The following is a 14,137-nucleotide window of genomic DNA, read 5'->3' as shown; positions in this document are numbered from 1 at the left end:
ATATGTGTACAATTTTTTCTTATAATGTAAAGATATCAATTCAATTTTTGCATGAAGCAGGCAAACTTGCAAACACAATGAATCATTGGAATTACCTTTTCCATCAAATGATACTATTTATGGACATTCTGCACATTGATGTTGTGCCTGAAAAGTGTACTTTCAGCCAAAGTTCAGTGACATCAGTCATTTTGGCCCAAGCCTAGGCAGCACTCATATGTCTCATGAAACATTACAAGTATAACCAGGCATGTCATTAAAAAATTCACATTTTAAGATTCTTCCTAAAATCATAAGAATGAGATGTGACAAGAACAGACTGACAGACAGATGGACACACAGCCTGACACCATGGTTTTAGCACTCTTAGGGGTAGAGGTACAAAAGGGGAAAAATAAAAGATATCATGCACATATGAATACGAGATTTACAATGGCAAAACAAAAGCCAAACAAACTTGATGCCTACGAAAACCCCCCCCCCCAAAAAAAACAAAAAAAACAAAAACAAACAAACAAACAAAAAAACAAACATCAGGTTTCAGCTTGAGCGTGTGATTGTCAAATTCGTTTTTGATAGTCAAACATCTTAACATACATTCATGTCTTATCAGCATTACAGTTGCTTTTTTTTTAAAGATAAGTTTTACTGCAGATGTTTTAAAAGCTTACAATATATTCATGTCCAGAGTTTTTCCTGGCACACGATTCAGGCATCCCATCCAGCATCCCAGGTAAAAGATGGAGATTACATTTCAAAACAAGGTTCCACTGTCAGCAGTTTGTCCCCATATGCAGTGGACCCCAGATTCAAAACATCAAGATGAAAATGTACTCAACCTTGTACACAATTGTCATCACACGCACACACATACACACATCCATAGACACAATGGCAACAACATAGAAACGATGGCAATCGCTAACAAATTCACTCAACTAAACATAGATCTATAGAAGGCATTCCAGCATGGTAAACATATAAATTATGTACACTTTATACAACTGTACAATAAATAAACCACAAAAATACTGTTTTGAGTCATGTACAAATTAAAAAAGCAAAAAACATTTCAGAGTACTGTCAATTCTGAAATGAATAAAATGAACTGTTAAAACAATAATAACTACACTCTGTATATCAAATACAACATGCTGAAGTACTTGTACCTTTAAAGGATTTTTGAACACAAACCTCATACATGTACTGCAGAAAGAAATACTGTACTTTACACAGTTCATTTCTATTCCTAAATCACTCATCTACCAGTTATTCTGAGCTTAAAGGGTGCGTACAGTTCTGGTTGAGGTGAAGATTTAGCTTTTCACGTTTTGCGAGATATTCAGAAACCAATCTATGAGATGTCAAAGAGCATGCAAGTCTAAGGGGTATCAAAAGTTTATTTGATGAAATTTGGTTTTGAAATGGCTGAGATATCCAAAAACAAGGTGAAACAAAGAGATCCTAATAAAAGGCGTGGCCTGTCGCCTTTTATTATTATCATTTTTTTTTTTGTATCTCAGCCATTTGAAAACCAATTTTCATCAAATAAACGTTGAATCCTTCTTAAAATTACATGCTCTTTCATATTTTATAACAGGTTTCTCATTATCTCACCTAGGAATGTTCAAAACATGAATCCCCACCTCAACCAGCACTGTACAGTCCCTTTAATGAATTCATGAAGGGACTGAAAATGTGGTCCACAACACTATATTGCAAAATGTGTATGGTATCATAAAAATTTCAGTGTAGCTTTAAAGGGAAGGTGAACTACATGTACTTGATATGATGATTATTGATATCTGCATCTTGGCCTTCTATGTACAAGAACTATTTTCTCAAAAGGACTTACCTTCACCTGAACAGTGAAGTTCAACAGTTTCATAGTAATTTTCATCTCCTTTCCATCTATCCAACATTCTAATCTTTTATCATGATCATTAGCATCATGATTATTCATGGAATCAAAATTGCATTGATCTCGCATTATAACATTTTACCCCTTTAAAACCATGAGAGCCCTGTCTCGTTGTTTCATTAGACTGAAAGAATTGTGTTATTTGCCAATGCTCATTCATAAATCAAACTTAAAAACACAATTTTATCTATGAATAAACCTGAAGATTACTTTAAAATGCAATCTCCCTTCAGTTTGCTCTTTATCTTTTCCCATAAATTCTGCAGAACAATATCTTACAAGAGGTCTCTCTTGCTTTTGACAAAATAATGGTATACCCAAGTGTCATTCATGTGTGCGCAATGTTAATTAATAGGGTTTTGACCTTACCATACATACTTGACGATCAATAATGACATCATGCTATAATAATGCACAAAGACACAAAAACATGATTGAAAATATTTGCAAACAAGAGAAGCACAGGTGTGTTAACAACTATAAATCCTGGTAAAACCACAAGCCCCTTGAAGTCTATCCAGTTTTCAGGGAGCAATAACAAACAAAAAATACATCTACATGATTTGGCCACTTTTGTATTTGAATTGACTTTCCCTCTGTTATCAAAATGTGTAGATGTGATTTCTTGCCAAGAGAAAATCTACGAAATGGCCAAATATACTGAAGCTAACCCATCTTTGTTTCCCATAAACCTTGTCATTAGACTACAACAATGAACTTTCAAACAGCAAACTTTTTACACACAGAGTGTAACTTGTGTCAGATGAAATGGATACTCCACTGTAAGGAATTTCAGTTTAGGACATGTGTCACATAGATACATTTTGGCGATGGGGTGACAAGACCTTGGTTCTAAATTTTGGTGAAAATAACTTAAAAAGAAAAAAAAATGTCAGATAATCAGTAAAGTAATATTCTGTCTAAATCCTCTAAATCCTGTCCTACTCCTAAGATGAAGCCCTCATGGCACGTCATAGGAAAGGTGATCCCATTTGCTATAGTGCTTTAGCTGCCATGTCTTTTATTTTTTTCTGCTCTTCTGAACATTTGAGATTTCTGAGATACAAGGTTTTGTCCCCCCATCAGCGATTTGTAAGCCTGACAGAGTATACAGTCTACTAGTATCCACATACACTGTCGTGAATACTGTAGAATCAAACATGAATGAGAAGTAAATCAAATTTTGGCACAGTAGCATTCCATTCTGCATGGATCATGTGGATGACACAAATCCTTTGCATCCTGCCTCATAGAAAGACGACCCAAGTTCTACCTTCTCTGAGCAGATTAAAAAAACAAAACAAACTTACCTGAAATTTACACATGTCAAAAATTTGCTCTTAAAGTTACTTGCTCTAGGGCAGTGAAACCAAAGAAAATTGATGAATATCTGAATGACATTGAGCAAATATCAAGAAAATCACTTATTTTTAATTGATTTATAAATGAGAAACACAATATGAAGATAGAAAATGTTTAACACCACCATTCTATCCTGTGAAAATTTAGTAGAAATTCTAATTTTGGAGATCACTAGCATCATAAAAGGAGTGGTTGAATAGGAAACTGTAGATAACGGAAGTTATGACATTTCTTGTGTCCTTTGAGCGCTCAGGCAGAGTGGTAAAGAGAATTACAAATACCTTTTAGCATTATGATTATTATCATATTTAAAGGGAGATAAAGTATTCAATTTCCTCATGCTCAAGTTCTAAAGCTGATGGCAAGGACAGTCAAAGTCATCATAAGCTGAGAGCCAGAAGCACTACTGTCACTGTTCAACATCCTCATACTCAGCATCCTTTTGCTTCCAAATACTAGCCGGTGTCATGTGATGAAAGCAATGCTCATGTGGAAAGACATTTCACTGCACTTTTACTGTCATGTCAATGGCAATCATTCATAATCAGCAGGGAAACCTTGAACCACACCTCAAGGCCGGAAGAAGAAGGAGCCGACCTTAAGGAGTCCCAGCGTTGCCATGGTTGCCAGTTGCTTCCCGCTCCACGCTCCAGTGGAGTCCCTCGACCAGTCCTGGTAGAATTCAATCAGTCCCTCCTGGGGAGATCACAAGACAAGAAAGGGCAATGAGATTTGAAGAATGTCAATTTGTGGTTGCTAATGGACTGTAATAATGCTGTTAAATCATTACACAGTAACCTGTACATCGGACTGAAGATGCATCGATGTCAGAGTATTCCTTACACAAAAAAAAAGAAAAAAGAACAAGACGAAGAAAAAAAAAAACATTATGGAAGACCAAGCAAAAACAAAATAGATATCAACTTTAGGACTACATAATAGGAAAGAGACTACAGAGATACTACAGAGTTAAGGCAATCCACGATTTGTACTGATGGTAAAAGACAGACATAATGGGAAAGTGTAGATTTTCACCCATATCGCGTTTAACCAGAAATTAGCGCCAAAATACATTGTAAACACACACATATATTTTGTGCTTGTCATCTGTATCATTATGCAATGTCTTGATACCGTGGAATTAGATACACACAAAATTGATCTTACTCTGCAGAGTGTGAAAAATTACTCGCGCAAAAATATCCACTTTTACTGTACAGTACATCACAAAGCAAAACAAAAACAGATCGGTAGACAACCAAAAACAAAGCAAAGACTGATCTTGCGAATCAATCAATATGCATATAGGCCAACCGTCACCATCACCAAGCTCTGGTCACTGCACACATTCCAATAAATACAGAGACGAGACCCCAGACAGAAAGTATTAGTCACCAGTGTCCATTCATCTTTCCCCTACCCTACCCCCCATCCCCTATTTTTTTTTTCGGGCAGGATGCCAAGAGAATTCCAAACTGACCCTTCCACACAATTCAAAGAAAAGCATGCCAATCTATCATTCCCTGACACACTAGAAAGTGTGATTCATCGTGATTATCATAGAATGCTGGGCTCTTATTACCCCAAAATTAGCCATTTCACTCCCACGTTAGCCCCTCTATAGAGATATTGTCAGCTGTTAAATACAGTGTCGTGACACAAACACACTTGTGCCTGTCATGATAGCCATGATAAATGGGTCAATTCCCTACCTAAAAATGTGTATTACACAGGGCTAGACAACTTGTTTAGTGTCCCATATGTCTAGTGGCCCATTTGGGCCACTAAAATCCTTTTATCTGAAGTTTGGTGGCTTAAAAAAACCCCAGAAGATATGTAGTGGTCCAAAATAAAAGCAAGAGTACCATATGCAAATCCATTTTTAATCTTAGTTGCCTAATCAGGCCATCAAAAGGCAAATTTGGTGGCCCGACACCAATTTTGGTGGCCCGACACCAATTTTAGTGGCCCTGGGCCACCAGGCCACTGCTAATGTCAAGCTGTGATTATAGTATCAATTTGTTATTTGGTATTAAACACTGTGTCCCCTCCATTCCCCTAACAAAACAACAAGAAACAAGTCATACATGCATTTCATTATTACCGGTATTATTATTTTTTTATTATTTTTTTATTTTTTTATTTATTTTTTTTTTTTGGGGGGGGGGAAGGGTGAGTGTGGGTGAGTGTGCAAGGGCAAACTATATCATAACTCTATCTCTTTACATTTACATAATATAAACTCATTCTCAGTTTTTCTTCGAAACAATGGAAAATTTGCAATGGTGTGATACTACCGTATACAGGCATGATGCATCCACTAACCGCAGGAACTTTGCAGATTGAGTGAGCACTCACTAATTTTGGCTTTAGTTACATCCTAAGAAAACGTCACAGGCTTTCTCTACATGCCTAACGTCATGCAATATCACCTATCACTTTACCTCATGAATATGGAGCTTACTGTGCTCACCAGCAACATGAAATTTACACTGAATCACATTCTCCGCTCCTGTCATCATGCTTTCCCAGTCACATGACTCATAGTTTTTTCCCCGCTGGCCAACAAATTTCCCCGTACGGTCAGCCACATCATCAAACTCCACATTATCACACTTTTCCATGATGCAATAAATTGCGCAATACTTGTGCATATCACCAGCAAATCAAAACATAACAAAACATAACAAAACAAAACAACAGAAGAAATCTGAGGGATTTTCTGTTTGTTGGCTATGTAGCCATTATCATTCTCAAGGCCTATATCAAATATTCATTCCTACCAGCGTAGTCATAAGACCTGTTGTTTATAAGATCAACAAGCATGTGACAATGACAAAAGCATGTTATTCTCTACTGCTGGCAAGAACTTTAATTGGCAAGAAAGAAAACTCATAAATTATGTTTGATCCCCCCCCCCCCCCCTTTTGAACAGCTCCCGTTTTTCCATTGTAATTGAGGTAGTCAACATGTCCTTCGTTTTCCTAATTTTAGGAATTCTGTAATACTGTAAAACATGATATATTCGCGGCATGAATTTTTCGCGAATTGGAACCGGCAGCCTTTTTCGTGGTATGAAATTTTCGCGAAGTGCCACTGGCGTTCAATGCATAATAGTGTTAACAAGGACTTTCGCGTGCATTTTAATTTCGCGAATCTTGGCGCTCGCGAAATTAAAGTGCACGCGAAAATTCCTCGTTTTACAGTAGTTAGTGACTATTACATGACCTTTTCACGTGGCATGTTTAATGTGATAGTATGGAGTAAAAACCTCCTGGAGTTGTTTACTTTCATTTCTAACACTAGCTTCACTGTATCATTTTTGTCTAGCTACCCACTGATGGATGGAATTTATTTACAAAATTGTTGATTTGTGTTGAGGTTGGAAATAGAAACCTCCATGATGAAAATAACATCAATGGTACACTTCATTTAACTCTAAAAACAAAACTTCAGTTTTGTCTCCAAATCATGTCTGTTGGAAAGTATGTACAATGTACTGCACGCATGTACAACAAGTACAGTCTATCGATGCTTGCATGCGTAACATACTTCATACATAACATACCATATAACATACATAATACACAAAGATCTTGACACAAAAATTATATAATAGGCCTACAGAACATGGTGAGTATGTGATGAAAATATGACAGAAATTAACAGGAATATTAAGGCATTAGGGTACACACAGTTGTACGTGAATGTACCAGTACAATGTACATGGTGTACATGTGGGCCTAATTGTTTTCAAAAGGTTCATGTTGTTTAATGTTCAGTGTCAAATTTATTGCATGAACCCAACACATAAGCACAGTGAGGCTACAATATGATGCATACTTAGTAGTGTGATATTCCTCAAACAACAACAACAACAACAAAGTAAACTGATCATGTCAATACACCTATATGACAGCAAGAATGTGTTGTATTGGTGAAACTAGCACTGCCAAAATGTCACATAATGTCTGCTACAGGTCACCATCCTAACCTTTTGACTTGAAGCAGGGTGTGTTCGGTTTGTGGTCTCCGAATAATACTGACTTTTGCTCACACACCAGAGAATAAAAGCTTCATTCTCTCTTTAAAATGCCAGGAATGCTGCTCTTCTGAAAAAGTGAAATGAAGAGCAGAATATGAGAAATGTGATGTGATTTTCAGGCCAGTATATCATGATTTCTTATCTTTTGTGACATCATACAAAATGTTTCTACCATACAGAATGTTCATTATGACTATGATTGTGGGATACCCAATTCATCCGTTCTTACTTTCCTCAAAATAGTCTTTCACTGTCTTTTCGAATTGTCGATAATAATTTCCTTTGGTGAATCATTGGTTATGATTGATATGCCCCTTTATGTCATTATCAGAGAAAATGCACATTGCAGGTTCTGTTTTTCTTGTTGCTTTTGTTTATTTAGCTTAGTTTTTATTTCCTCCCTTTGGTGTTTTAATGCATTTAAGCGAATGCTTCATAAATATTCAGTATAGTTTGGTATTTTGTAATGTTGTCTTTGCCTGAACATTTTGTTTGATCACACTACATCACAATTTGTAGTTCGTGCACAGCTCACTGGAGAAAAAAAAAAAGACAATAGTCACATTCATACCTGACTATACACATTGCTTTGACAATTCATCAACTCGAGGTATTTTGTTTGCTTTTCTCACGCTGCCCTACCCATACAGGAGAACGTTGACTGGAGTTAGCTCAGCCACACAGGCAGGCAGGAGTGTACACTGCCACACCTCCACTACACAAGTAATAGTAGTCTCAGATTCAGGCACTAATATCCTGTATAAACACCACACACTGTAAAACACGATATATTCGTGGCATGAAATTTGTGCGAATTGGAGCTGACGGCCTTTTTCGTGGAATGAAATTTTCACGAATTGCCACTGGCGTTCAATGCATATAATGTAGGTAAGAACTTTCGCGGGCAATCTAATTTCGCGAATTCTAGCTCTCACGAAATTTGCAAAATTAAAATGCATGTGAACATTCCTCGTTTTACAGCATTTCACTGGGTTTTTATTTTCACATATTTCGAGCAACTGGCGCTTTTCATAAATTTGAAAATACGTGGAAATATCAAGTCCAATCCTGACATAAATGCAACATGCACAAGTACATACAATCGTACATATTTCTCCATCCATTACTGTCCTCCACGATGGCGAGTTTAATGAATTACAAAATTGATGGGCACTTCCTATTCTAGTTATAAATAGAATGGGATCCAACAGCAGCCTACTACAGCAGTCTTGGTATCTCCGTGAGTTTTCTCCTTTAAAGGGATCGTATAGTTTTGGTTGAGACCTAATTTCAGGTTTCTAACATTTTTTGGTGAGATAATGAGATTATGAGAAACCTCTTTATGAAATATAAAAGAACATGTAATTCTATGAGGAATTCAACGTCTGTTTGATGAAAATTAGTTTTGAAATGGCTGAGATATCAAAAAAAGGGCGATTCTAATAAAGTGTGGGACCCACACTTCATTACAATTGCTTTGTTTTACTTTATTTTTGGATGTTTCAGTCATTCCAAACCTGATTTTCATCAAATAAACTTTGATTTCCTCTTACAATGGTATGCTCTGTACTATATCATAAGTGTTTTCTTGGTATCTCGAAAAAAGTTAAAAGCCCAATTCTCATCTCCACCAATACTGTACCATCCCCTTGAAAGGATGGTAAAGTTTTGGTTGTGACCTGGCTTCAGGTTTCAAACTTTTTTGATGAGATATTGAGAAGCCTTTAATGAAATGAGAAAGAGCAGGTACAGTAATTCCAAGAAGAATTCAGAGTTTATTTGATGAAAATTGGTTCTGGAATGGCTGAGATATCGAAAGCAAAGTGATCCTAATAAAAGGTGGGACCCACCTTTTATTACTAGGATTGCTTTGTTTTACTTTTTTTTTTTTTGATATTTCAGCCATTTCAAAACTGATTTTCTGAGTACCGGTACCAGTGTCTCACAAAAATTTAAAAGCTGAAACCTCGCCTCAACCAATAGTACCTGGTATGTATACCATCCCTTTACAACGTAAATCAGTTTTGGCCTTGATGCCCCCTAACTGGCCCTGATGCCTCCTCCACAAATATTAGACCCAATATTGACCCAAATCAAATGAGATTTGAGGCCTGTAAACATTCCTACATGCATCCCAACTGTTTGTCCTTCTGATCAGATGATTGTATTGTGATTCTCTTAATCGTGACTATTGTAAAAAAGCAAATTTCATGACATGAAATGTTTGTGGATTTGAGCCAATAGTCTTTTTCGTGGCAGGATATTGTTGCGAATTGTTACAAGCATTCCATATGTATGGTGTATAAGACAAGAACTTTTCCATGCATTTGAATTTTGCATATCTTGGATCTCGCAAACTTTGCGAAATTAAAAGGCACACAAACATTTGTGGTTTTACAGTATGCAATGCAAATGTATTTGACTTGTATTGTTTTAATACATTAATGTGTATTACCCCGATTGCCACTTATGCGGCCCAAAGAATATCTACATATATAATGTTCAGTTTAGTTCATTTCTGCAATGTGTTTTCAATTCAATATATAACAGAATTTTACAACAAAATGTCATGACTTTAAACATTGTACAATATGTAGGCCTACATGTAACGGGGTAAAATGTAAAGCAGTGTCAAATTGAAGGTGCATTATATGGGAGGGAACACTTCAAATTAAATTTTGAGAGAAAAAAATAAAAAGGGTCATATACAATGTATTTCATTATAATTGTCCTATTTTCTTCAGATTAAACCTTCCAAACCAATACTCTTCCAGTGACATCATCTGTCATACACTGCCAAAGTACATGTACTAATATGATCAACAAAAGACATTGTCACTGGAATGCACCTTTCCTTTAATAGGTATAGACTGAGCAAAATGTGTACCAGGTATATTTCTATGTTACAATACATGCATGCTAGTTATGCCCACAGGTCCATTCCAATGTGTTAATCATACCAGGGTCTACATAGTACTTTACAACTGTATTATACAACAAAGGGTCAGATTTTACAGTTTTCAAATCCTTGGCTTTCGGTTTCTCTACAATAACTTTCTAAAACTGACCTTACCCTTCCCTGGTATGTGTATAATTCCCAAACATGACATCTTAATCTTTGTTGTCTAATGTCTTGATGTACAATTCATAATGAACTTCATTGTCTGTTCAATACTTTCAGTCAGTCAACATTGTCAAATTTCATTCTGTCTGTGAGTGATGTCATTGTTATTCAATTGGGGTTTTTTTCGTGGGGGGGGGGGGATGTTGGTTCCTTTCTGTGAAACAAAAGTTTATTTTGATATCAACCTGTGTACATGAGTTTGTATCGGTATACTCCGCTTTAGACTACAGTATGATACTGTGAACAAGTGTCTGGATGCAAGACTAGGCATTGACCTACTGTACCCACAAGGCAAAGGTAACCCCTGCCTTCCCATGGTGAACAAGTTTGAATAAACAGCTGTAACCACAAATATGCAGCTGGGGAAATTGGAAACTTCCAAAGCACAGTTCATTGCTGGAATGTCAACGCAGAGCACTCTCGAACGCTTGACCTACATTCGTGACACAAGCTTTCGCTAGTTCAATTTCACACACACACGCTTGCACATATTACACAGATGGGTAGGACCTACATCTTACTTACTTACACCATTGCACACAAACACCTACTTGTATGGCCGCTGATAAATGCCGCACAACTTGCACGCTCTTGTGCTCAATCACGTTTTCAGATATATGTGAGAAGAAATTAAAAAGCCCAAGTTGCCAATGCCATTTATCGGTGGGGAAATTTAATTCTAGGTTCGATCAAACAAGGGTTTTTATGGTTAGGGGAAGAAAGGTTTGCAGTTTAAATTACGGACCTATGGTTTGCCATAGAAAAATAGACAATTGACGCTAGGATATATTGGGGCGGATGCATAAAAAACAGCAATTTCTTGTGCTAGCCTTTTGCTTGAATTTGTATGCATAAACACAAGCAATTGCCTTGGGGGAAAAAAGCTTTAGTTAGCAAGCACAAGCAACTGCTTAGAGATCAAGCATTTGCTTAAAAATGTATATATTTGCATAGAATTAGAACAGACCTTTTGCTAATATTCTTGCTAGCAATCGCTTACAATTTTCCAAGTTCTGTAAAATGAGCTTGAGCTTTTGCTTAATTGGGACGTTCGCTTTTAAGTATCATTTTCATATTCATAAAAGAAAGACCAAACCTGTGCAGGAGTGGTATAAATCATCTACAAGATATTCGTCTTAAGTTGTGTAAGAAGCTTTTTCAATGATGGGAATGTCCAGTGGCTAGCACACAAAATGTGATGAGAAACAGGTAGGATGTCTGACATCTGTGTAGAGCAAGGAAACCTCTCTCCAGCCTCCAGGTGTGACCTCACAGATCTGGGCTACCACAGAATAAGTGGTGATGGGAATCAGCTAGTACTGCACGTGTAGATATGTGTGTGTGAGCGTTTTGTGTGTTTGCGTTTTATGAGTATCATCTCATATCATAAATATTCTGCTATGTCAGGAAATGTTTCTACACTTACACACCCTTTCAAATACACGCTCTAAAACCCCGCCTTTGTTCTTGCGTTCGCACAGGCATGACGTCCCATTTGTTTACAATGAAGCAATTGCTTGTGTAGGACAAGCAAAAGGTATTTGCTAAGCAAAAGCAAAAGGTTATGCACAATTGCTTGAGCTAGATCTTTTAGTTTTACTATAGACGAGCTTGTGCTTATGCTTGAAGCAATTGCTTAGTTGCAATTGCTGGTTATATGCATTCGGCCCATTATCAGGTCATTCTTTTTTTTTTTTCTTCGGTAGAGTAAATACTCGATACTCGGCTGTTTTGAGCAGGTTGCCTATTTGTGGCTAGGGCAGTTTACAGTTTCATTCATCAATATAAACACTCCAGCTATATTAAACATCTAGGTGTGAGCTTAGTCCCACTTTAACACTTAGACAACAAGCAGAGGCAGGAGCTTTAAGACAGAAAAATCTGTCTGTCCAGCGGAGTTTTTTATCATATTTTGACATTTACGCCCTTACCACTTAATAAGCTAAACAGTTAGGGCTCTCCTCCGTATCCTGTGAAGCCAGACGTAGTGTGGGCGGAACATATCCCCAACGACCAGATACAGGCCGATCTTTTGGTCAAATGAAGGAGTTAGGCCCTACTCGCAAGTTAAAACTTATGGGAAGTGACACCAGCGTGATTGGGCCTTTTCTTCATCAATGAATGAAACGGCCCCTGTGGCAGTAGGCACCTTGTACAAGCAAGGCCTGTCGCACACAGGGTTGTTTTACTCTAGAAGAATTTAAAGGGTGTGTACAGTTCTGGTTGAGGTGAGGATTTAGCTTTTAACATTTTGCGAGATATTCAGAAACCACTTAGAGTCTATGAGATGTCAAAGAGCAAGCAATTCTAAGAGGTATCAAAAGTTTATTTGATGAAAACAGGTTTTGAAGTGGCCGATATATCCAAAAACAAGGTGAAATAAAGAGATCCTAATTAATAAAGTTGTGGCCTGTAGTCTTTTATTATTATCACTTTTTTGGATATCTCGACCATCCGAAAACCAATTTTCATCAAATAAACGTTGAATCCTTCTTAAAATTACATGCTCTTTCATATTTCATAAGAGGTTTCTCATTATCTCACTTGGGAATGTAAAAAACATGAATCCCCACCTCAACCAGTACTGTACAGCCCCTTTAAAAAAGAGGGCGAAGAAAAAAATTACACTAACATGTCTACTGAGAACTATCTTCTTACCCATCCCCCATTTTCCAAAATCCATGTCATGAGGTGTGTGTCGATGTACGAAGTCATGAGCTGTTGAACTCGTCTGCTTGCCTGGGGAATTCGTTTCTCGGAGCTCCAAATGCACAAAGACCCCCCAAAGGTCAGAAAGGCGATAATTCGTCCCCACGATATCACTGTATCGATGAACATTTCCTCCGTCACGGCGGAGAACGTTGAAATTATCGAGTTCTCCGTCACATCTGCGGTGCCGAGCCCTAGCTGCTTTTGCATACCGCTGAAGGTATCTCCGTACTTCATCATGAATCGTTCAGAAAGATTCACGACTGCTTCGTGGAGATCTTGTGGGACATTTTCGTACAAGGCTGGGTTCGGAAAGTCATTGATGTGAATGTCTACTCCGCTGCTCTCTAAACGATAGCGCACAAAATCCGCCACGACACTTGCCGTACTCACGCCCGGCATCTTCAATCGTTCCTACCTTCCTTTCTGCTGCGAAGCCTTTGCTTTCTTCCTAGCTTGACAAAGCGCAGATGTTCGCCTCAGCAACAAATCGATGACTTCGGTGTACTGAACTCTAGGAATCGGGATTTCCACGGGTGTGAAGGTAGACCTAGGTTGCCAGTTTAGCCAGATCTCACTAGTCTATGCCTCCTCCTGATAGAACGACAAAACCGCGCAGTAGTATTGTAGTACAGTAGTGATGATTTTACAATAGGATCATTTTCTAATCCAGTAATGCGGCATGCTTCGGCAAAACTATAACCTCGGCATCACACAACACGTGTATGATTATACTGTGGGCACGCTGTATGTGATACTATAACGTCAAGTTCGCGATTCGCGCAGTTTCTCGTCGGTCGAGGGTTTTTTTTCACTATGCAGTACATGCAGTATGCACACTGCACGATAAAAATCGCTCGCTTTATACACAGGATCTAGGATCCACTAGCGGATTTCAAGGGGAAAGCACCGAATACTAGTACACGCATGTGGGACTGCATCAGGCTGTGCCATTACGCCTGCAGAAGAACAACTA

The 14,137-nt window shown here is 37.7% G+C and overlaps 1 protein-coding gene across 1 annotated transcript; it reads right to left on the bottom strand.

The window, feature by feature from the left end:
* Positions 1 to 502: 502 nt before the first annotated feature.
* Positions 503 to 13,893, bottom strand: LOC139731214 (bcl-2-like protein 1). Its single transcript, XM_071642097.1, has 2 exons — positions 13,111 to 13,893; positions 503 to 3,979 (listed from the first exon to the last, which is right to left on the bottom strand). The coding sequence occupies exons 1-2, from the start codon at positions 13,561 to 13,563 to the stop codon at positions 3,854 to 3,856; spliced, it is 579 nt and encodes a 192-aa protein (XP_071498198.1). The 5' UTR covers positions 13,564 to 13,893; the 3' UTR covers positions 503 to 3,853.
* Between the last annotated feature and the right edge of the window lie 244 nt (positions 13,894 to 14,137).

This window comes from Diadema antillarum, unplaced genomic scaffold (genome assembly GCF_040938485.1).
Source record: "Diadema antillarum isolate AM-2024a unplaced genomic scaffold, OU_Dant_1.0 seq00000367_RagTag, whole genome shotgun sequence".
Classification (NCBI taxonomy): Eukaryota; Metazoa; Echinodermata; class Echinoidea; order Diadematoida; family Diadematidae; genus Diadema; species Diadema antillarum.
The sequence above is the reverse complement of the archived record's forward strand: the minus strand, read 5'-3'. Positions and strand labels throughout refer to the sequence as shown.

What these genes read in the sequence shown, in the direction of transcription:
- LOC139731214 (XM_071642097.1), bottom strand. Translation starts at nt 13,563, where the DNA reads ATGCCGGGCGTGAGTACGGCAAGTGTCGTGGCGGATTTTGTGCGCTAT. An exon ending in TTTTGGAAAATGGGGGATGG is followed by an intron (nt 3,980 to 13,110) that starts GTAAGAAGATAG and finishes TGATCTCCCCAG; the next exon opens with GAGGGACTGATTGAATTCTA.